This window comes from Psammomys obesus, unplaced genomic scaffold (assembly GCF_907164565.1).
Source record: "Psammomys obesus unplaced genomic scaffold, mPsaObe1.curated_primary_1811, whole genome shotgun sequence".
In the NCBI taxonomy this organism is placed as follows: domain Eukaryota; kingdom Metazoa; phylum Chordata; class Mammalia; order Rodentia; family Muridae; genus Psammomys; species Psammomys obesus.
Genome location: NW_026592492.1, coordinates 1 through 17,067, shown reverse-complemented (window position 1 = coordinate 17,067; position 17,067 = coordinate 1). Strand labels below are relative to the sequence as shown.

The 17,067-nt window shown below is 52.3% G+C and overlaps 1 protein-coding gene across 1 annotated transcript; it reads left to right on the top strand.

The window, feature by feature from the left end:
* The first annotated feature begins 3,390 nt into the window (after positions 1-3,390).
* Positions 3,391-9,993, top strand: Lhx1 (LIM homeobox 1). Its single transcript, XM_055613381.1, has 5 exons — positions 3,391-4,065; positions 5,695-5,921; positions 6,018-6,295; positions 7,584-7,749; positions 8,090-9,993. The coding sequence occupies exons 1-5, from the start codon at positions 3,896-3,898 to the stop codon at positions 8,467-8,469; spliced, it is 1,221 nt and encodes a 406-aa protein (XP_055469356.1). The 5' UTR covers positions 3,391-3,895; the 3' UTR covers positions 8,470-9,993.
* The last annotated feature ends 7,074 nt before the right edge of the window (positions 9,994-17,067 follow it).

Genomic DNA, 17,067 nt, shown 5'->3' with positions numbered 1-17,067 from the left:
ACACACACACACACACACACACACACACACACACACACACACACACCAGAAGCTGGGATTGGCTCCGGGACCGGTTTTCTTCACCATCTGGACTCGGGGACAAGCAGAACACGATGCCTAGAACCAGTGTCCTGTCTTTGCCCAGCTCCCTTCCTCTAAAAGGGGCCTTTTCTCCAATATCTGGGTCTCAGAGTCATTGCCTCCCGAATCACTAAAACAATCTCTCCACGACTACGGAAGAAAGACGCGAAAAGGAAAGGGCGGGCAACCGAGTACAGACGTCGCCCTACAGGTCCCCGCGACAGCAGTTTCCAGGGTTCCCCAGTCCCGGGCCCCTCTGCTTTGCGCGTGAAGTAGCCCAGCAGCGCCGGGTGTGAGCCACCAGGGACCGGGGCGACCGCAGACCCCTGAGAGGGGCGGTTGGGTCCTAGCTGTAGGTGGAGAGCCTGGAGACCCACGGTCTCTTCTTTGGGCAGCGACTCGTGAGTTGCAAAAGAGGATCCCGCGCTCCGCCACGTTTGGCTCCTCGGGGGTCGGGGGCGGTACCAGAAGGCTGGGTACTGACCGATTTGTCCTAGGAAGCGGGTCAGGTCCGCAGGAAGATCTTGACGTTCGGTCGGAACCCACAGAGCCCGCCGGTTAGGGGGGGGAGGGCCACCTTCCAACCCTGCTCACCCCCGAGTCTGAGCCGGGGAGGAAATGATGCACAGAAGCTATGGACTGTGCCACTTTGGCCCACAGTTGCTTGCGTTAGGGGTCGGGGGTGAGGGCAGATCTCTAAGGAGGAGAGTGAGGCAGGCGGCGGCGGACTGGGTTTACAAAGCAAAGACCCTGCCGGTGGGAAGGCGAGAGCCGGCGAGGAGCTTCGAGGTTGCCCGGAAGTGCAAGAAAAAAAAGCAGAGGGGGAGGAGGGCGCTGGCAACCGACGGTGCCAGCCGGACTCGTGGCAGCGGCTTCTCTTTTCGCTGGAAGAGGGTCTTCCGTTTGTGGACCCGGATTCACTGCCAGGACCACTGCGTTTCCGCGCGCGTTTCTCCCAGTTTAGCGCAGTGGCTAAATCTGCCAGGCTCACAGATGAAGGAACTCAAAAGGCAGATTCCGAAATACCACCCAGATACGGCTGCAGGGCCATCCTTACTCTCTTCCAGGTTTGATCAAACGAGCCTTCCTAGCATCTCCCCTAAATAGGAAGCAAAAGTGGCACCGCTTTGAGGAAACTTTGGGTTAGGCTTAGAAGACAAACAAACAAACAAACAAACAAAAACAGTCCCTACAGCTAACTTGAGTGCTCCCGGGAACTAGAATGACTCCTAAAGCTCAAGCCCTCTGGACCTCACCTAGGGCAGCTCCGTGCCCGTAGGCGGTGGCCAGGAGTTTGTAACGCGAGCATCCTTAGGAAAAGTGTATTGTCCCTAAGGAATGAACTCCGGTAGGTAGGACGGTCGGTCCGCTGGTGTCTGAAGGCTGGAAAAGGTTCGTTCCAGGCGTATTCCGCCAGCGCGCCGCACGCCTCCCCCCACCTCGCAGCCACGGGGCGGCCCCCCGCGGCTACCACCTCCCCCAGCCGCGGGAGCCCCGCGGTTTCCCACCTAGTCGTCTGTTTTTTGTTTGTAAAAGGTGTCTCCGGATCACCGTTTTCTCACAACTTCTCGCCCGAGTTGCAGCTCCTCACCCCGAAGCGCTTCCCCCACCCACTCCTTCTCCCACCCTGGCGCCGGGCCTCCGGTCTCCCCCGCCCCCACCAGGAAACCGCGGAATCAACTTTCCGAGGGAGCGCAGCGTGGAGGACGACACTCGTGTCTCCCGGACTCCCTGCCGGGTGGACTTTGGATGGGCTGCAGGGGGCGGGCGGTGGGGGGTGGGGAGGGCAAACGAAACAGAGACAGGAGGGAGGTGAGGCTGCCAAGCGCCCCCTACCTCTCCAAAGACGCGACCTGTCCCGGGGGCAATTTCCAGGCCAAAAGAGCAAGCAGGGGCGGGCCATCAACACCTACTGAATTGCAAAGCCAGTGTTCCAGGACCTCCCAGGCTTCCAGACCCAGATGCACTCTAATTCCAGCAAGACCTTTTTTTTTTTTTTTTTTTTTTGGAGGTTTGCCTTTAACCCCCCCTCCCCGCCCCCCGCCCAGAACTCTGACCTCCTCCGCACCTCCTCCCAGTCCCTGACGCTGGAACCGACGTCGTTCCAAACCTGGAAGGGGCCGGGACGTCTCGCTGCCGGTCTCCGAGTCCGCGCGGGGCCGCCGCCGCTGATCCTCTAAACGCGGTCTCCCCGCATTCTCCCCGGCTGGGGGGGACGCAGGATGGTTTACAGAGGGACCGCGAGGCGCTGATTGGTCGCGGGCCGCCGTGACGTCGGCGGGCGCTGCATTAAGGCGAGGGGGCTTCCAGGGCTCAGCCAACAGCCAGGAGCAGTGACCGAGCCGCTGGAGCTGGGGAGAGACGCGCCGAAGACTGGGCCGGGAGACCGGGGACCGGGGGACGCGCGCCGCCGGGGACAGCCAGCAGGGGACCCGGGGGCAGGACAGCGACACCGGCAGAGCCGCGCAGAACTGTTCCAGTCGCCCGCAGGACCTTATTCTAAAGCTCTCCAAGACGCCACCTCCCCTTGGTTCCTCGCGTTGAAAGAGGAAAAGAAAAAGGGGGAGGGGGGAGAAAGAAAACCCAGATTGGCCACAACAACAACAACAAAAAAAAAAAAAAAAAAAAAAAGAAAAAGAAAAAAAAAGAGGGGGAAAAAAGAAAGAAAGAAAAGAAAAAGTGGAGAGACCGTGCGGCTTCTGGAACGCAGGCCCCGGGAGCGTGTGGGCCGAGCAATGCGGGGCCGAGCGCCCGCGAGCGGTGACTGAAGCCGGGAAGCTCGGCCAGGCGCGGTGAAGAGCCGCACCGGCTGCCTCCCCCCGAAGGCGTCCAGGCGCAGGGAGGGCCGCCCGGAGGACGCGCAAGGCTGCCACCGGCCGAGGTGACAGGGCTGGGGCGGTGGGGAGCGTGCGAGTGCGCCCGGCTTCATCTGCCCGAAGTTGTCCCTTTCCGTTTTGTTTTTTGTTTTTTGTTTTTTTTCTGTTTTTGGTTTTTTTTTTTTTTTTTGGATTATTATTATTATTATTTTTTGACTGGCAAAAATAAAACTCTCCAAAAGGGCGGGGAAAAAAACAACTAAGCAACAACTACAATCAACAAAATATCCTACCCAGCCCGCCTTCCCCACCCCACACCTCCTTCGGCCTGCCCCCGCCCCCTCCCTGGGCCCGGAGCGGGCGCGCAGGGTGCCCCGAGCCGCTGCAAGAAGTCGGCGATGTAGGAGCCAAAGCTTTCTACTCCCGTCTTCTTTTCTTTTCGTGTTTTTTGGTTTTGTTTTGATTTGTTTTTTTTTTTTTTTTTAAGGGGAGAACCCGGTGGCCGGGCAGTCTGGCGCGCACACAGCCTGCCTTGGTAACTCCCGACAAAAGCAGATAATGCACTTTTGACTTCTGACAGCCTCTACCTCAAGCCCGACAGAACCCAGCGTCGCTTACCCCGAACCCCCGAGTTCTTGGCGTCTTCCCTTCCCGTCCGTTTCAGTTTTATTTATTTGCGTCTTGCCGCCTTTCTCGGTGACCTTCGCTCCCCCCGCGGGCTTTGGGCCGGAGAAGCCGCTTCCTCGCCCGCCTGAGACTGGTTCTCCTCGCCTGGTGGGCCCGGGTGGCGCCGCTCCGGGCTGCCCTCTGCCACCGGCCTGGTCTCTTCCCCCGCCTCCCCCGTTTTGATTTTGCCGGTACAGGTTTTGGCTTGCTCCACCAGAGCGGGGGGGTTTCTTCTTTTTGGAGGAGCCGGTTGTTTTGTCTTCAGGACTCATCCCGTTGTTGACTCTTAACTGCCCTGTCGCTCCGGGCCTCACCGGACCAAACCAAAGACCATGGTGCACTGTGCGGGCTGCAAGAGGCCCATCCTGGACCGTTTCCTCTTGAACGTGCTGGACAGGGCCTGGCACGTCAAGTGCGTCCAGTGCTGTGAATGTAAATGCAACCTGACGGAGAAGTGCTTCTCCAGGGAGGGCAAGCTCTACTGTAAGAACGACTTCTTCCGGTGAGTACCTCCCTCCCGCGCCTCTGCCGCCTCCTCCCCACGGGCCCTGCCCGGCCAGCTTCGGACAGAGGTCAGCGCGGCCCAGGCGGCCCCGTCGGGAGATGGCCCTTCACCAGGGCAGGCGAGTGCCTCCGGCTTCTGCCCTTCAGGAAGCCTGGAAAGCGAGGCCGGGGCTTGGCTGCGCGCGCCTGGGGAAGAAAGGGTCTGAGGCGGCTTCAGCTCAGAAGCCCCTCCGAGCCGCGGGCCGGCGAGGCTGAGCGGCCTCCGGGTGGCAGCTGCCACTCGCCTTTTCCCGCAGCCGAGCTCTCCGGCCAACCAACCGCGTTTTCTGGGCTCCCCAGATGGACGGTTCTCCAGAAGCTCCGGCTCTATTCTAGCCACAGCCTCTTCCTTCTCCGAGAGGTCTTGTCGGAACTGCACAGTCCCAGTGTCCGAGAAAGCCGCGGTAAACAGTCCGACCTTGAGGCCAATCCCGTACACCTTAGGGGTAGCCCCAATCTCGGATTGGCCTCTAAGCGGAGACCTCGGAGAACCGTACTGTCCGGCTTTGGCCTCGGCCCAATGTCCAGGCTCCTCTTCGTGGCCTTTCCAGCCAACGCCCCCACCAGGAAGGCCACTCCTGGCAGACGCGCAGCTCGTTAGAACCGGGTAGAGTCTCCTCTGTTCACTATTTTATCTGTGTTTCCTTACACCCACTATTTGCCACAATCACAACTCTACAGAGGAGAATGCCCTCACGTGTAAATTGCGTTTCCCACTGATTTGAAACCCCACGCTTTACTCCGCTATTTTGGTCTTGGTTTGTGAGGCTAGATCAAACTGGGGAGAGGGTAGTTCGAAGCCTCCTCAGGCCTCCTTTGCCCGAAGGCCGTGGAAGCGCAGTCCCCGGTGGCGGTTCAGGATGCGCCGCTGGCGTTTGCGAAGGGACTGCGCGCAGCAAAGAGCGGTGCCAGCTGCGGTTGAGGAAAGGCTGAGTTTTGGAGCTTCAGCAGACTCGGCAAGGCTGGATCAGAGCCTCAGAACGTAGCCACACCGGCTTGTCGGGGCCCTGGAGGCTTCGCTGGCAACTACGCCCAGCAGGGCACCTAAAGCCGGCTCAACCCGGCCGCGTCTCCCGCTTGCGCCAATCTGCCAGGCTTTTGCGCAAGAACGTGGCAACAGCCCAGCTACTGCCAGCGAAGCTCTCCCGGAGTCGGTGTTTGTTTACTCGCGGCGGGATCGGACTTTGCCAACCCCCCCCGCCTGAGCGCAGGTCCTTTTGTGATGAAAGAAAGGCAGAGCCAGCGGAATAGAGCCGGGCATTTCTGGAGCTCTCAACTCGACTTTGACTTATTTGAAGATAATCGGGAAATGTGTGCTCCGTCTCCTTTCTGCCCCCGTAGCCGCTTTGAAACCTTTTTCCGCGACGCTGTTTTCCTGGTGGATAAGGTGTAGGCATGATGTTAGAGGTAGAGGGCAGCTTAACTCTAACCGAATGTATTTCCTCCCTTCCTGACGTCCCGCGTTCGCTCCAGATTCCCCACTTCCTTAATAAGATTTTACTCATTCTCTCTCCCACCCTACCCCACCCCACCTCAACTTCCTCTTCTGGCCTCCTCCTTCTCTCTAACCCCCACCCGTCTTACGCAGATGTTTCGGTACCAAATGCGCTGGTTGTGCGCAGGGCATCTCCCCGAGCGATCTGGTTCGGAGAGCGCGAAGCAAAGTGTTTCACCTCAACTGCTTTACCTGCATGATGTGTAACAAGCAGCTTTCCACCGGCGAGGAGCTCTACATCATCGATGAGAACAAGTTCGTTTGTAAAGAGGACTACCTGAGTAACAGCAGCGTCGCCAAAGAGAACAGCCTCCACTCGGGTGAGGCCAGGATTCCCAACTGGGAAGAGAGGGGGCAGGTAGGGGGAGGAAAGCCGGCCGTGGTCCCTGCTCACCAGACCTTTCCCCTCTCCCCAGCCACCACAGGCAGTGACCCTAGTTTATCTCCGGATTCCCAAGACCCATCGCAGGACGATGCCAAGGACTCTGAAAGTGCCAACGTGTCGGACAAGGAAGGTGGAAGCAATGAAAACGATGACCAGAACCTAGGTGCCAAGCGCAGGGGACCCCGGACCACCATCAAAGCCAAGCAGCTGGAGACGTTGAAGGCAGCCTTTGCAGCTACACCCAAGCCCACTCGCCATATCCGTGAGCAATTGGCCCAGGAGACTGGCCTCAACATGCGGGTCATCCAGGTCAGAACCTTGGTTTGCAACTCTGTCTCCCGTAGGCTCCCATGGCCACTAAGGGAACCTAGGCTGAGCTTGGGAGAGCCCAGAGTTCTCAGGGCGAAGGGGGTGGGTAGGGGAGAAGTGAATAGGAGTAGGAAAAGGTTGCCGGATACATTGGAATGTGAGAAAAAGCCCACCGAGGTGGTAGCCTCTAAGGGGAAGGAGCAGCTTGGTAGCTCAGCATAAAGCTGGAAGAAAGCACAATGTCTAACGCCACAATGACAACAAGCTAGCGTCCTTTTTTTTTTTTTTTTTCTGTACACATTCTGTCCCTCTCCCACCCTCGTTAAGGAGCAGAGAGATGTCTGTGGACTCCAGAGTTGCTCAGTTCTTCTGATGACTGTACCACAGGCTCTCCTCTAATTCCTCAACCCCCAAATTTGTGAGCTTTGTGAAAAGCCCCAGAGGAGAGACTTGCCCTCCCAAGCAGGTAGAAGACCTTGGGTTGAAGGAGAAATGGTTTTGTGGAAAGTCAGCCCTGCCTAGGTGCAGCCTGGAGTAGGCAGGAGTAGGCTAAGCCTTATGCAGTTGGCTGGGCCTCTGCATTGGGAAGAGGCCAGACAGAGTGTGGCTCGGGCACCAGGAGTCTGGCCCTAACTGTGACTATGCCTCTAATCCGAGTGCCTGGAGGCCAGGTGAGGGTGTGGGTGAATGTCCCCCGAGGCTGATTGTGCTTGTCCAAGTGCTGGACAAGGGCAGCCTCTGGGAGGCCGTGTGAACCTGAGCTCATGAATGTGGGGTTGTGTGGCTGTCACTATTGGTGAGAGGCCGTGGCTAAGCATGTTTGGCACTTAGGAGATTGTGTGTGAGTGTGAAAAGCAGACTGTGGGGTTTTGGTGTCACTACCCTTGGGAAACACTCAGCAGGAGGCTCTCTGTGTCTCTGTCACTATCATGATACAGGAGTAGGGGCTACAAGAGACCCTGAAAGGGAGCTGTGTGTGACACTGTTTTGGAGTGTTTCCATATCTGTGATCCCTAAGATAATGCAATGCTAAGACTCTGACTGTTGGCAGTAGGGAGACTGCAAAGTTAATTAAGGCAGTAGTCTGCTCAGACCCCCTTCTTGGGCGGGCACCCCTGTCCTGGTCCTACTTAGAGACCACTGCACACACACACATACCAAGCCCCCCCCCAACAGCCTAGTGAGCTATCAGGGCAGTAGTAGAGGGGTGAACGACAGGACCCCCGTTGTACACCGGATGGCCCGTGGAGTCTCCGTGGTGGTCTCACTTGGTGCCTGTGTGCTTCAGGTCTGGTTCCAGAATCGACGCTCAAAGGAGCGGAGGATGAAGCAGCTAAGTGCGCTGGGCGCACGGCGCCACGCCTTTTTCCGCAGTCCTCGCCGGATGCGGCCGCTGGTGGACCGCTTGGAGCCGGGCGAGCTCATCCCTAACGGCCCCTTCTCCTTTTACGGAGGTGAGAGTGCTGGAGCGGCAAGCGGTGGGGTGGGCTGGGGGGTGGGGACGGGGGCAGGCGGCTCAGGCTTCGCTGGAAGCGGGTGGCAGCGCGGGAGGTACTTCTTGCTATCTATTGAGACTGGGAAGCAAGTCAGGGGAGGTCCCAACCCCGTCGAGAAGAGGGTCCCCAGTAGGGAGCAGCTAAGTCTCCATCCTGCTCCGGGTGCCCCACGAAGAGCCGGTTCCCCCAGTTTTCCAGCGATGCCCGCTGGCAGGCCTGCCTTTCTACTCCGTGGGTCCCTCCAGACGCGGGGCTGCGCTCTGATACCCTTCCCTTTCTCCTTCTTGCTGGTCCTCAGATTACCAGAGCGAGTACTATGGTCCCGGGGGCAACTACGACTTCTTCCCGCAAGGACCGCCTTCCTCGCAGGCCCAGACGCCAGTGGACCTACCCTTCGTGCCATCCTCCGGGCCTTCGGGGACGCCCCTGGGGGGTCTGGACCACCCGCTGCCTGGCCACCATCCTTCCAGCGAGGCGCAGCGATTCACCGACATACTGGCACACCCCCCGGGGGACTCGCCTAGTCCTGAACCCAGCCTGCCCGGGCCGCTCCACTCCATGTCAGCGGAGGTCTTCGGGCCCAGTCCACCCTTCTCCTCCCTGTCGGTCAACGGCGGAGCCAGCTACGGGAACCACTTGTCCCACCCTCCTGAAATGAACGAGGCAGCCGTGTGGTAGCGGGGTCTCACACGGGCCACGGGAGCTCGTGGTTGTACAGAGAGAGACGAGCTTTTATTTAAGAAAAAAAAAATAGGGGGGGAAGAACATAAAAAGCAAGCCTTCTGCTCCGCTTCCTCCGTCCTCGAGGACTATTCTCAGTTTGGGGAGACTGGATGGCAAAGGGGCTCCAGAATAGGATCCAAATCGGCCTCGTGGTAGAGCTGGGATATCCAAACGCTGGCTGGCAAAGTGCAGAACTGGGGCTCCGGAAGGGGAATTCCGAGCTGTCCCCACCCTCGACCTGGATCTGCATCCGTGGACGGACTCCACCGGCGGTTCCGCTGGCTGGCGGGAAGTCATCTCCGGCAGCTGCAGCCTCCGACGGCACTGGGCAAGGCCAGGAGCCCGGGGAGGGAGAACTAGAGGCGCTCAGCCCGGGTGAGGGCGGAGAAGCTGTCAGGGGCGCTCCGGTCAAGAGGGTCCTAGCTCTGGGCGATCCCTTAGTGTTGTCTCGGAGTTCAGCGACAACAAACTCTTAATAGCTTCAGAAACACCGACCTGCTGTGCATCAGGTGGGACTATATATATATATATTTTTTGTCTATCCGGGTTTTTGATTTTTGTTTTTGCCAATATCGCAAAATTCTAAATGTAAAGCCCTCAGTACCAACTCTTCTACCTTCAGACCCCCTCTCTGTCTCTCTTTCTCTACACACACACACACACACACACACACACACACACACACACACACGCTCATGCTCACACTCACTCACACACTCACCCTCTCTCCACAGGATGGTCTCCAGCCAGACCTCTCAGTAAAATGACTTGAACATCACCTCCACAAAAAGAAAAAAAAATTCTACCTTCACATGAAAGTTAAAAAAAAAAAAAAAGACTATTGAACTAAAAACAGTCAACTGTTTACGTATAATGTTAAATTCAGGAGTTCAGTGTTTTACTAATATATCCTGTTTTGAAACCTCTTGTTCAAAAACAAAATGTTTTGAGCAGTCAACCAAAATTGTTTCTTTTCTTTTCCTGTAGATGTTCTGACAGATTTGCAGGGCTTGCGGCTCACTGTGCTAGTATGTAAAAAGGTGTTGTTTACACGAGGCGAAGGGAAAACATGATATTCAGACAGTTGCCAAATAGAATAAATTATAGCACAAATACTGTAATGGTGCCTGGCACCAGCAACCTGAGAAAGTGTTAAAAAAAAAAAGTGTTACAAGGTTTAAAAAAAAAAAAACATCTTTGCTAATTTTTAGTCCTGTTAAACATTCATGAAATTGTTAATATGACTTATATAGACCCACACAGGTTTTATTTTTGTGTCTTTAAAATGAAAGTCCAAAATATTTAAATTTTATGGTCAAATATGCAGTCAACAGCTGCTACTTTTTCTTTATATATTAAATTTCTCATATGTCTTTTATTGTTCTAATAAACCTAAGCTTGTGTGACCTCCAGTGCATATTAGACCATTCACTGTATGAAAGAAAACATGTTGAATAAATTTGTGAGTTTTTAATAAAAATAGAAAACCTGATGTTTAGATAATTGGTGTGGTGTTCCATGTTTTCAGTGATTGGAGGGGAGTCCCAATAGGGTGCTGAATGGACCCCAAAAGCCAGTAGGAAGGAGGCAAGTGTGGGGTGAACTGTTTTCACCTTGACTCTGGTGGAAATCCTTTTCCTAAAGTCAGCCCAGCTCTCTTCTTTGGCTTCCTGCTGTTATTAAACACAAATTTGCATCCTGCGGGTTTAACTGATACAGTTGAAGAGATATTTGCTGATAAGTTAATATCGAATTGGAAATAGAAATCAAATCCATGGCTAAAAAGAAGCGAATGGTGCGGGTCCTTGATTAGAAACATCCCCCCTCTCCTCCCTGCACTAGTAAAGGCAGGCTTGTGAACATCAGATACTTGTAAATATGTATATGTGTGTGTATATACATATGATATTTTTCAGGTTCAATTCATTTTCCATAGATAATCCTGCTTTCTAATTTGGTGAGTTGAAGATAACCTAAAGTTAATATAAAGTATGACTAGGAATGAAATACTTTAATCCCTTTCATAGAACTGATATGAAAGTTATTTTATAGTATTTGGTACATTTGAAGTTCCTCAGAAGGAAAACTGTTTTGTCTGGCATAAGATACAGATTAAGTTTCTGCAGAAGATGAACAAAAATAACTAACATAGAAGTCAAATTGCACCTGGGGGTTGCCAATAGATAGGGTCTTCAGACTAGTTCATTCCCATCCAAACCTTCATTAGAAATGGAAGAAATGTCAATGTTTTCTTCTACGAAATACTAATGTGAGGGTGTATGAGTGTTTCAATATCATGGTCCCAGGGTTTCTTTACCTTATCGGCTAGATTTCAGTCTGGATTATTCCTCTTTTTTAAGTGTTTTACACTAAATTGTATGCACTTTCCCGCACTGTTTCCTTCCTTTGCTGAGACAGGGCCAAGTTCATCTTTGCTGCAGAGAAGGCTTTAGCATAAGCAATATTGCATTGCACCCCTTTGATGGCTTATCTAACTAACGACAGTCAGGGAGGATTCTGGCAGTGTTCTTTCAGAAATAAAAAAATTTATGAAATACAAGGGAGACTTTGGAAACTCCTAGCCGCTGCATACAGTGCATTTTCTTAATATGCAATAACTGGGCGGTGTGTTTTTCCTTTTTAGCATTTATATACATTAAATCATAGCTAACATTCATTATAGCCACCCACCCTGGAACCATCCCCCTTAAAGACATTCATTTAGCTGAAAGTATGCTCATCGGAAAGTGGCATTTTCCTATCAAGGATGCTGAATTATTTAGCAGCTTTATTGTGCTGAGTATTTGATAAGAAACGCTTTGAGTTGGGCAGGCGGTGGTGTGGATTCAGTTCTTCTAACTCCGTGGTGCCGGTGCCGGTGGTGCAGTCTTTTCCTTCAGCGGGGTCATGGTGAAATCCAGCGAATACGGGAACAGGTGATACTGCTCCACAGTTTAATCTGGAACCACCGGAACAGGTGGTACTGCCCGACAGTTTAATCTGGATCCTGGGTTTAATCTGAAGTCCTGGAACGGAGAGAAGTAGCAGGGGCTGGGTTGCATTCATGTCTGCAGCCACACCTCTAGCTCAGAGCAGCGGAGAACCATTCTTGCTGTCTGGAGAGAATGCCAGAAGGAGGGTTATGTCCTTTCGTCCACTAATGCTGTCCTCCCCCAACCCCCAATCCCAGAGGGCGGCCTCCTCACAGCTGGATATGGCAAGCGCTTTTCCAGCTTCAAGGAGCTGCCATCTAAGCTGAGGGACTCAAAGCTCACCTACTCAACCTCTTCCCCTGTCCTAGCAGCCTGTTTTGATGCAAGGCCAGTCAAGAAGGCAGGTGAATTAGTGGAGACCCAGGACAGGTCCTGTCTTGGGGTCTGGGACCTGAGGTTGATGGTGTTTAGGAAGACAGGGTCAAGACCTGGTTTCTCTAAACTCCTGAAACTCTAGTTGTTTCTGACCATCAGAGGGAGGTGTCTAATTTAGTTACCTCTGCCTATCCATGGCTGTTTTTGCCACTTTGCAGCTCAGACAGCAGATAGAAGGAGGTGAACCCCAAACTCCTGTCTTTTCTCTAGAGGACAGACTACTCGCTTTTATGGTCCTCTCAGCTCCAGGCACCTGCTCTACATTCTAGAACGCATAAAGGTTGAAATTTCTTCAGGAAGCTACACTGCCCTATACCGTTTCCTCCCACAATTTACCCTCCATCCCCAAGCCCACTCCACCCTAGTCTGGAGGCCTTCACCTACCTCTAGAATGCAACTGGGAAGAAACTAGAACGCAACTGGGGCTCCAGAGAGCCAAATGGTCTCGCTCTTGCCCTATACCTCAACTTCTCTTAATTGCATCTTAAGCTCTATCATTCTCCTGGGGTAGAAAAGCAGAAGAAGCAATTGTGGGGCCTGGGATATGCGTGGCAAGAGTAAAAACACTATTGACTTCTTCCTATAAATGGGCCCGTCAGGGACAGCCAAGACAGGAGAGGGAGGGTTGGTAAGCAGGCTCCTGGCACCTTATACTGAGCGTTTGCTCAGCTCTGCCTCAGATAGGGCAGCAGTGTCCTGTATGTATGCATAACAGCTTCAAGGTGGTCTCTGCCCTGTATCCCTTTTCCTTTACTCTTTTCTCCTTCCCTTTAAGGGCAGATTTCTAAGTACTCTTTGTGCCTGAAATAGCAGGGGGAGAGGATCTGGGAGGACATAATTGAACGTGGGAGTGGGAGAACACTTTTTGTTCTCTAGGCCCAAGGCAACGACGCCTCGTAAAGAACCAAGGTGCACATTTTTTGCTGTGGTGGTTCTAATCCAGATGCAAGGCTGCAATCACAGAGGGCACGCTTAAAAACAAGCCCTCTAAACTACTCAGTCACACAAAGATCTTCTTTGCCTGAGTCTCTGCCTAGTCATTCTAGACATTGTTTGAGCTCCATATCTGAAAGGCTTTACCCTACGACCATCTATTTTTTTTTTCTCTTTTGTAGCCATGGTCATCTTCACTGAAGGGGCCGTTTAGGACAGGCTACTCTAAAGTAGTAATCTCTTATTGCCTGTATCTGAGGGTCTCTGAATTGTCTTCCTGTGGGTTCCACTGGGGAGATACCAGTTGCCTGCCTTGCTCACTTTGGGATCCAACTGGCTTGGAGTATACTTGAGACACAGTCCTGGGCTGCAGATGTAAAACTGGAAGAGTTCCTGCTTAGCATGCATAAAGCCTTGGGTTCAGCCCCTAGCCCTGAATAAACAGCGTGTAGTGGCAGGCACATACCTCTACTCCCGGGAAAGCAGGAGGATCAAGGAATTCAAGGCCATCTTCAACTTTGAAATGGGATGGAAGGCAACCGGGGCTAGCCACTCTGTCTCCTCAATGGACAAACAGGCGTGGTCAGAGTGTCTTACTCATGTCTTTTTTTAATGGATTCTTTTGAGGCAGCTTTTCTGTTTACAGCGGATTCTAGGTCTCCACGGAAGACCGACAACAGATCAGTACAGACCACTTTACACTCAAAATTGTCATTCCTCATTGCTGTTCATGTTTGCTGCTCTTCTAGGCTGATCACTGTGTGGAGAGACTCTAACTTACTCATTCTGTATCTCATCTAGCAGTGCCTGCCACAGAATGAGCAGTCAAGGAAGGAATGCTCCATGAAGGAAAGAGAATGTAAAGTGACTGCCTATTTACATGTGTCTGGGTGCAATTAAATTTATCTCATTAAGGTTCTTTATATTTTGAGTCTAACCACCTAATGTTAGAGCTGAGTGAAGGGTTTCTCTTCATTTGTTCACTGGTTTTGGGGATCTGAGTCGCTCCATCTTTAAACAATAAAGCGGTTAATACCGAGGAGTGTAGGAAAGTAATTCTAACACCCTCCCACCACCACCTTTTGCTTGCAGGGGGTGGGGTGGGGAGGCTTTTGGATTTTGCTAGCTCAGGCAAAAGAGTACAAGAAGCTACAGAAGCAATCTTGATTTGCGGTACAACCATCGCAATTCCTAATTATTCCTATTAATAAAGATCGCACGCCGCCGCACACTTACACACGCAGGCCTCTCAGATCCTGGCTGCTGAGAGATGGAGGTGTGCTCCGGGCCCTAGGCTCCTCTACACTGAGAAAAGCCCAGTTTTGAGTCCGGGTCTGTGCTTGCTCGAGTGTGTACCTGAGGCTCGAAGGCTTATCCTCTACTCTTTTCACAAATCAGCCAGCCACCATGAGCCATAGCTACTTGACGCTTAATTCCTGAACCAACCTCGCACAGAGCTGGAGGCGTTATTTTGTGCTTAGGGGACCTTGGCAGCTCGAAACGCAATCAACGTTTCTCGCTGGAGGCGGTCACGTGGCCTCGCGCGCTCCCGCGTCGACCGCCGCGCGCCCCTGGCCTCTGGCGCACGCGCGTTAGGGCGCCTGCGACCCGGCCCGGTTTCGCGCGCCTGCGTCTCCAGCCTAGAAACGCTGGTGGTGACGCTAGGCCCCGCCCCTCCGGCGCGCGCCTCCCGGAAGTTGCCTGCTGGGACTCCGAACGCCGGCCCGGCAACATCCCTGCCAGTGGTATTGGAGTAGGGTCGGGCCGGATCAGCCCGGCCGGGAGCGCTGGGCCGGAGCTGAGGCTGCGCGTTCGCTAGCACAGAGCCGACCGTGACCCGGTGACCATGGCGGGGCCGCAGCCCTTGGCTCTGCAGCTGGAACAGTTGTTGAACCCGAGACCTCGTGAGGCGGATCCTGAGGCTGACCCGGAGGAGGGTGAGGCCTGACTGGGGACGGCCACGTGCGGAGCCGTGGGCCCGGGCGGGCCGCTGGTGCTCCGGCCTGCTCTCCTTCCCTTCACACTGGGGAAAATTGTCTCTCGGGAGGGTTGACCCCTCGAGGGGTGAAGGATGACGCGAGCTGTAAACGTGCATTCTAGACTCTGGGGGTGGGCCGGACACACGGACCCCGGCGGGCAGTTGCTGCAGGGAGCCACTGGCAGCCGACGGGTAGTTGTTTAGGATACCGTGTCTGGTATTACCTTACAAAGAAGAAAGAAGTCCGAGGAGTTTCGGGGTTTTTGTGTGTTGAAAACCGACTGCCTTTAAAAACTTGCTTCGAAAGTGGAAAAGTGGGACCATCTCGTGCTGCTTAAGCATGTTTAGGTCTTAAGACATTTGCCCACATTCTGATGACAGACTGGTTCTCCTTAAGCCTGTTCTGAGACTAGCTGTACTGCCGTGCGTTAGACTTGAGCCAGAGAGGTGTGAGGAAGCTTTTTGAGTCTTGGTGTAGGAATATCAGGCGAGGGGACTGGAGGGGTGGGTGGGAGTGGCTGGAACTCTGATTGATATTGGAGTGACTGTCATATATTGAGGAAAAGTTAAGGTCTGTGGGCATGTAGCAGACATACTTGAAGGCCTGGATTTAATCTTCAGAAACTCCAAAAAAAAAAAAAAAAAAAAGAAAGAAAAACAGATAAAAACGCCATGGAAAAGGAAGGAAGAGTCAGACTAGATTTATAGGATCCAAGGCATAAGAACATGTCTAATAGTAGGTGTAGTGAGCTAGCGGTCTGTTTGGAAACAGGAAAGCAGCATGCTAATAATCTTCCTAGAAACCAGAAGTAAACTCCCTATTCCTGTAAGTTAATGGAGATTTTAGAGAGAACACTGAATGAATTGAGGGCTGGGGATGGAGCCCAGTTGGTAAGAGTACTCAGCACAGGAAGGTGGGATGTGGGGTTGAAATGCTTTAGTTGGGTTCCTATTGAAGTTTTTTTCTAACCCAAGCTTCTGTTTTCCTCCCTCCCCCACAGCCACAAGAGCCAGAGTGATTGACAGGTTTGATGAAGGGGAAGAGGAGGAAGGTGACCAGGCAGTGAGTACCATTAGAAAATTGGCATCATCCACTCTCTTAGACACAGACAAAAGGTATTCTGGGAAGACCACTTCTCGGAAAGCTTGGAAAGAAGACCACTGGGAGCAGACTCTGCCAAGTTCATCTGGTGAGTAGACATACATGGAACTCTTCTGTTGCCCTAGTTTTGCATGGTTAAACTGTTTTGTTTCTGGATACTTTCTGGAAGTCTGTTTCTACTTATTTTAGGAGAGACCATTGAATTGGTAATAGGAAGGGCCTCAGGTCACCATTTCACTTTAAAAATCCTAAAGCCCAGTTAGGCATGCTCCTGTTATATTAGAACTAGGGGAGATTGAGGCAGGAGAATTGGGAGTTCAAGGTCATCCTGTATGACTACACAGTTTTGTGCAAGCTTGAGCTACCCCCAAGATCCTGTCCAAAGAATAAACAAAAAGAAATGCAAAGCTCAAGATTACCAGGTTCAGATTAATGGTTTACCCTAAAATGAGTGGAAAAATGGGCAGTGTGTAATGAGTATTGGCAGGGCTATGTGTTTAAAAAAAAAGTCGGATGTGCGTGTTGCTTTTATATTTTGACCTTTTTTGTTTTTCAGGTCTTATACTGATTTTCAGTGTATTAGTTATTCATGAAACTGACTTTTTGTCATTGTAAAAGATAGCATAATACTTCTGTCTTTCCTGAGAAAGAATTAGGATGTGAGCTTACAGTTTTAAGCAGTAGTACATTTCTCAAGGTGGAGGAAATCTCTGCATATGGATATTGAGAGGATGCCATTTGTTTTCCTTTAGAGAGGTCAGTGGAGCTTTATTGAGAATACACTGATGATATCCCAGGAACGTCATTCAGGTTATTCTATGTCTGAGTCAGTCCTTGGTGGAGTTCTAGGAGCTTAACAGGCTAGAGGGTCAATCATGAGACAATATAATATTTATTGAGTTCTCATGTGTCAGGCACTACTATAAGTCCTGAGAACCTGGGACACAGTTTCTTCAAATATTTCCATTAGGCCCAGTGGTTAACAGTGCTTTCTCTTGATGGACCCAGGTTAGATTCTCAGCACCCACATGGATGTTCACAACTATCCATGAATTTGGTTCCTCTGTAGGCGCCAGAGGTTCACGTACATACATGCAGGCAAAACAAGACATAAATAAATCTTTAAAAAAAAAAAAAAGGGTAAAAATACTATCATTGTCATTTGACTCTTT

Coding starts and splice junctions, on each gene's coding strand:
- Lhx1 (XM_055613381.1), top strand. CDS start 3,896: ATGGTGCACTGTGCGGGCTGCAAGAGGCCCATCCTGGACCGTTTCCTC. Junction 4,066..5,694: donor TGTAAGAACGACTTCTTCCG/GTGAGTACCTCC, acceptor CGTCTTACGCAG/ATGTTTCGGTACCAAATGCG. Junction 7,750..8,089: donor CCCCTTCTCCTTTTACGGAG/GTGAGAGTGCTG, acceptor GCTGGTCCTCAG/ATTACCAGAGCGAGTACTAT.